Source organism: Sinocyclocheilus grahami, unplaced genomic scaffold (genome assembly GCF_001515645.1).
Source record: "Sinocyclocheilus grahami isolate Dianchi unplaced genomic scaffold, SAMN03320097.WGS_v1.1 scaffold423.1, whole genome shotgun sequence".
NCBI classification, from domain to species: domain Eukaryota; kingdom Metazoa; phylum Chordata; class Actinopteri; order Cypriniformes; family Cyprinidae; genus Sinocyclocheilus; species Sinocyclocheilus grahami.
In genome coordinates this window covers 393996-399473 of record NW_015505602.1, presented here as the reverse complement: position 1 = coordinate 399473, position 5478 = coordinate 393996, and the positions used below count along the sequence as shown (strand labels likewise).

Below are 5478 nucleotides of genomic sequence, written 5' to 3'. Positions count from 1 at the left end.
ATTTAGGAATAGAATCACGTTGGTGTTTGAATCGCGATCTTTAACGATCTATTAAATTAAAGTGCTTTGTCATGTTGGTGATGACACCTCTCTTGCAACATGTTCAGCTATCACAGATATTATACTTAGCTTTTTGGCTTCTGATCGCAAATGTAGCCAAATTTTGAAGCGCTTAGGTTAGCGAGCAAGGTCCTGGCAGATCGCTAGGTCTGGTCCTCACAGATGAAGAAAAAAAAAGCGCATAGGAATCGATAGGTGGAATCGAAATTTGAATTTGACAACAAGTATCCGATTCCTGACCGTAAGTATCTGATTCTGGAATCGGAATCGATTACCAACCCTAATTAATACTAATAAATTGGAGACGTCGGCCTTACCCGACTTTATCAAACTGGTAGCGGTTGGTAGGGTTGGGTGTCTCTTGGCCGTGATCAGACGCGTAAAGACAGTTCAGCAGACTCTCTGAGTTCAGCAGCTCTCTGTGACAGACACGTAAATGGTGTTAGAAAACAAACAACTGTGTTGACTGTGTAAGTTGAAGTAGGTTTGATTTTGGTGCTGCTGTACTGACCCAGCACTGACTGCTCCAGACAGATCTGTAGTGGTGGAAACTTTGGTCTTCACAGTCAGAATGTTGAGATTCAGGAGATAATAGAAAAACAGATGCAGGACGCTGCCGTCTGGAGAGAGATAATACAATTAGTACTGTTAAAAATGACTAACTACAGTAAAACTTAGGAAAAAAATAGCTAATTAAACAGCAAATCAGCATATTAGACTGATTTCTGAAGGATCATGTGACACTGAAGACAGGAGTAATGATGCTGAAAATTCAGCTTTGCATCATAGGAATAAATTACATTTTAAAATATATTCAAATTAGTGCTGTCAAACGATTAATCGCATCCAAAATAAGTTTTTGTTTATATATGTGTGTGTACTGTGTGTATTTATTATGTATATATAAATACACACACATGCATGTATATATTTAAGAAAAATATGTTATGTTTGTATACTAAATATATTTATATATAATATACATATACATATCATTTCATGTAAATATTTTCAAAATATATAGTGTATGTGTGTGTATTTATATATACATAAATATACAGAGTACACATACATGTATTATGTCAACAAAAACTTTTATTTTGGATACGATTAATCGTTTGACAGCACTTATTCAAACAGAAAACAGCTATTTTTTCACACACCTTTACACTTTAGGTCCACGCAGAGCGAGAGAGGGTGGCGTCTCAGCATTTCTTTACGCTTGTCATCCAGTTGAACGCCTACAGTCGCTCGCCGGCGCTTCTGAACAGAGAGAGATTGAAAATGAGTACATTAGCACACAAACTACAAGATAATGAACTGGAGAAGAAGATAAAAGTCGAGTCGGACCGTGTTCTGCTGCTCTTCTTCAGCGTCTGAATCACTTTCATCATCTGAAACAAAAACACATGAAATATAAGACCCCACTGATCTCTCACACACACACACACACACACACACCTCCAACTCTTAAAGCAGACACACAGAGGTACCTTGCGAGTCCTCCGGCGGTCTGGAGAGAGCTTTGGCCTCATCCACGTCTCCGCTGATGCTCGCAGACAGGGTTTTGTCTGAAACGCATAATTGCGTGATCTCATAAAACAGGATTCATCAGAAACGCAAGGTCTTACAGGCGCCGCTGAGAGTGAAGAAGCGAGTCTTACCGCAAGCCTGTCCGTACGCAGCCGCCTGGACCAACAGCACGTACAGAGGGGGCGGCAGGTGACGGGCGACCTCTGCCTGCTTCTGCATTTGCTCGAACGGCATCGACAGACACTCCTGCACTGGGAGAGACGCCTATGAGAAAGAGAGAGAAAAATACATCAGTCAGTCTCTTCCTGTCCAACTGGGCTGTGAAATGTGACTCACACTACAGGTCAAAAGATTGTAATAATTAAGATTCTTATGTTTATGAAATAAGTACTTTCTGCTCACCAAGGCTGCATTATTATTATTTTTAATACAGTAAAAACAGTAATATTGTGAAATTTTATTTCAAATTAAAATAATTGTTTTTTATTAGGAATATATATTATAATGTAATTTACTCCTGAAATCAAGTGTCACATGATCCTTCAGAAATCATTTTAATATGTTGATTTGCTGCTCAAGAAACATTTCTGATAATAAACAATGTTGAAAATGGTTTTGGATGCTCAATATTTTTTCTAAACTGTGATACATTTTTTCAGGATTCATCAATAAATAGAAAGTTCAAAAGAGCAGTATTTACTAAAAAGATTCTGTAACGTTATAAATGTCTTTACTGTCACTTTTGATCAATTTAATGCATCCTTGCTGAATAAAAATATTATTATATATTTTCTTAATGTTACATACAAACTTTTAATTGGCAGTGTATCACGGCTTCCACAAACATATTATGCAGCACAACTATTTTCAAAATGAATAAGATATTTCTTGAGCAGCAAATCAGCATATCAGAATGATTTCTGTAGGATCAGGTGACACTGAAGACTGGAGTAATGATGCTGAAAATTCAGCTTTGATCACAGGAATAAATTTTATTTTATTATATATGTAAATAGAAAACAGTTATTTTAAACAGCAATAATATTTAAAAATATTACTGTTTTTACAGTATTTTTATTCAAATAAATGCAGCCTTGGTGAGCATTAGAGACTTTCAAAAACATTTAAAAAAATCTTAAACATTCCAAACTTTTTACTGGTATTGTATATACGTATATGACAAACTAGGGTTTCACCTGCATGATGCTTTGCAGTCCAGGTTGAAGGCTGCTGAGATATTCTCTCTTCTGCTCAATGGCTTTATGGATCTTCTCCTTTCTAGCCAGAGACATCTTATACTGCTCCGCCAACCTGCAGTCATGGGACAACAACATCTTATCAATTGGTCAGGATTTAGAGCTATTAAAGGTTTATGGAGGGTCGGGTGTTACCTCTTCCTCTGCTCCAGTTCCCAGTCCAGGCGGGCGAGCGTGAGCTGGTGGTGGTCATCACGAGTGACGTGAGGCCGTGAAATCTCGGCCGGAGCCTCCTGAAAAAACTCCTCTTCACTGACCAACTCGATCTCCTCATGCTGAGACCTGAAACAAAGAACAATAATAATGCAATAGTATTCTAGCAGATTAAATATCTTAAAGATTTTTATTTTTTTTATTCCAATAAATGATTGAATGCATTAGTTAATAAATAATTGCATACTGCCCAAATATTAAACATTATTTAGAGCTGAGACTGACTAGAAAAATATTTATTCACTCTAGAAATGTCCATTTCCATGACATTTCAAGGCTTGGAAATGCACTGTAAAACTCACTTGAACTCGAGACATTTGCTGATCTCTTTCTGCAGGTGCATGACCTCATACAACAGATTCTGCAGCTGCAAATGAAGAACATCCACTCGCTGCTTCGCCTGTGGACAGAGGATTATTGTTTGTTAAAACAATAATTTACCATGCATGTTAAAAATAAATCCGGACACAAATTAAAATAAAGCACTAGGCATTGCATGTATACAAGGCATGGAATACAAATTTGCATATGCAAAATTGTCAAGTGTTGTTATTGTTAACTAGTAAAACTAAAATTGTTTTAATTGTTTTAACTTAATTGTTAACTGAAATAAAGCGGAGATAAAAATCTAATTATTATATGAAAAACTTAAAACAAAGAAAATTAGCAATGATCCCTTGGCAAATAACTTAAATAAGTTGAAGTATTAAAATGACAACAACTAATTGAAATAGCAAAAAATTAAATAAAATAATAATCCATTCAGAACTTGTGTGTTTACCTCATGTGTCTGATCTCTGCCTTTCTTCAGTCGCATGTGCGCCATGCGGTTGAGTTTCTTCAGGGTGATGAAATGAACGCTGCACTGTCTGCGTCTCTCCTCCATCTCTACACTCTAGGATGCATAAAGCAAATCTCAGCTTCATTCATTCATTCACTTCAATTTTTTGACACATGGCAAATGTGAAACTCACTCCGACTTTGGCGCCACCGGATTTCAGCTCCTGTATTTCTGCCATCAGTTTGGCCAGAGCGGCACACGTGTCCTTATACAGCATGTAGTCCTGCTGCGGGTCCCTGCCCTCCAACTCCACCTCCTCATTATACACAAGGACATCCTGAGGAACACACACACTGAGTGACCAGGCAACACACACACACACAGCCCTGCCTAACAGCTGTGAGCTAACAACCCAATAACAATACTTTCTTATGGGATGAGACTACAAAACTGTGCGATGTGACCCTCCTCACCCTAACGTGCAACAGAAAACGTGTCAACAGCTGAGCAGGAAGTCCAAAATTGTATTTATTTATGATTTAATGGGATCCAAAATGATTTTAACTGACGTTAAATTACACAGCTCTCTGGAATACTTGATTGTGATCACAGCAAAAAAAATTATAACAATAATAATTATTATTATTACATTTTATATAAATGATATTTAAAAACTCGTGTAATAACAACAATTATTATTATTGCCATTATTATTAATTACACTAAACAACATATTGACTTTTGACCATTTTTAATTTAACTATATAAATTTTTGTTATTAATATAAAGCAATATTACATGTTAAAATTATTTATAACAATTCTATTATTATTGTTACTTACTATATCTTATGTAATATATTACATAAATCAACATTAAGGGGAAGTCGTGGCCTAATGGTTAGAGAGTCGGACTTGTAACCCAAAGGTTGCGGGTTCGAGTCTCGTACCGGCAGGGATTGTAGGTGGGGGCCCTTGAGCAAGGCACCGAACCCCCAACTGCTCCCCGGGCGCCACAGCATAAATGGCTGCCCACTGATCCGGGTGTGTGTTCACGGTTTGTGTGTGTTCACTGCTGTGTGTGTGCACTTAGGATGGGACAAATGCAGAGCACTAATTCCGAGTATGGGTCACCATACTTGGCCACATGTCACATCACACTTTTTTTTCACTTTCATTATAAGTCAATATTACACATTTAAAACATAAGTATTTTTGTTAGAATGATGCTAAACTATATAAGTATAACAATAATGACAATTACGCTATAAATCAATAGTGAAAATTATTTATTACAATTAACTTTATTAATTTTTTAACAATTAACTCTTCATATTTTTATATGGTGGCTGAATGTCTAAAACGTGTTATCACATGGAGTTCAGAATAATTTGTATGAGTATTATTCTTTATATCTTTCAAGCAGAATATCCTTTTTATATTCTACATTATCCCTTGCAATTTGTAAGTAAAATGGCTCAATTATGATTTTTATTCATATTGCTTGTGTTCATTTTGGACCCTTCAGCTGTCAGAGAGAGCGAGAGAGAGAGAGCGAGAGAGAGCGAGAGAGAGCGAGAGAGAGCGAGAGAGCGAGAGAGAGAGCGAGAGAGAGAGCGAGAGAGAGAGAGAGGGA

General features: G+C 36.7%; 1 protein-coding gene across 1 annotated transcript in view; it reads right to left on the bottom strand.

Moving 5' to 3' along the window:
* The window catches only part of LOC107551395 (THO complex subunit 5 homolog), a 19284-nt gene that overhangs the window by 12176 nt on the left and 1630 nt on the right, over window positions 1–5478 (bottom strand). Inside the window, exons 4-14 of the mRNA XM_016232978.1 lie at window positions 4037–4180; window positions 3844–3957; window positions 3365–3462; window positions 2985–3131; window positions 2790–2904; window positions 1725–1857; window positions 1554–1631; window positions 1411–1454; window positions 1224–1323; window positions 572–680; window positions 378–479 (exon numbers count right to left, since the gene is read on the bottom strand). Coding sequence (XP_016088464.1) covers window positions 378–479; window positions 572–680; window positions 1224–1323; window positions 1411–1454; window positions 1554–1631; window positions 1725–1857; window positions 2790–2904; window positions 2985–3131; window positions 3365–3462; window positions 3844–3957; window positions 4037–4180 — 1184 coding nt within the window. The remainder of the gene's footprint in view (window positions 1–377; window positions 480–571; window positions 681–1223; window positions 1324–1410; window positions 1455–1553; window positions 1632–1724; window positions 1858–2789; window positions 2905–2984; window positions 3132–3364; window positions 3463–3843; window positions 3958–4036; window positions 4181–5478) is intronic.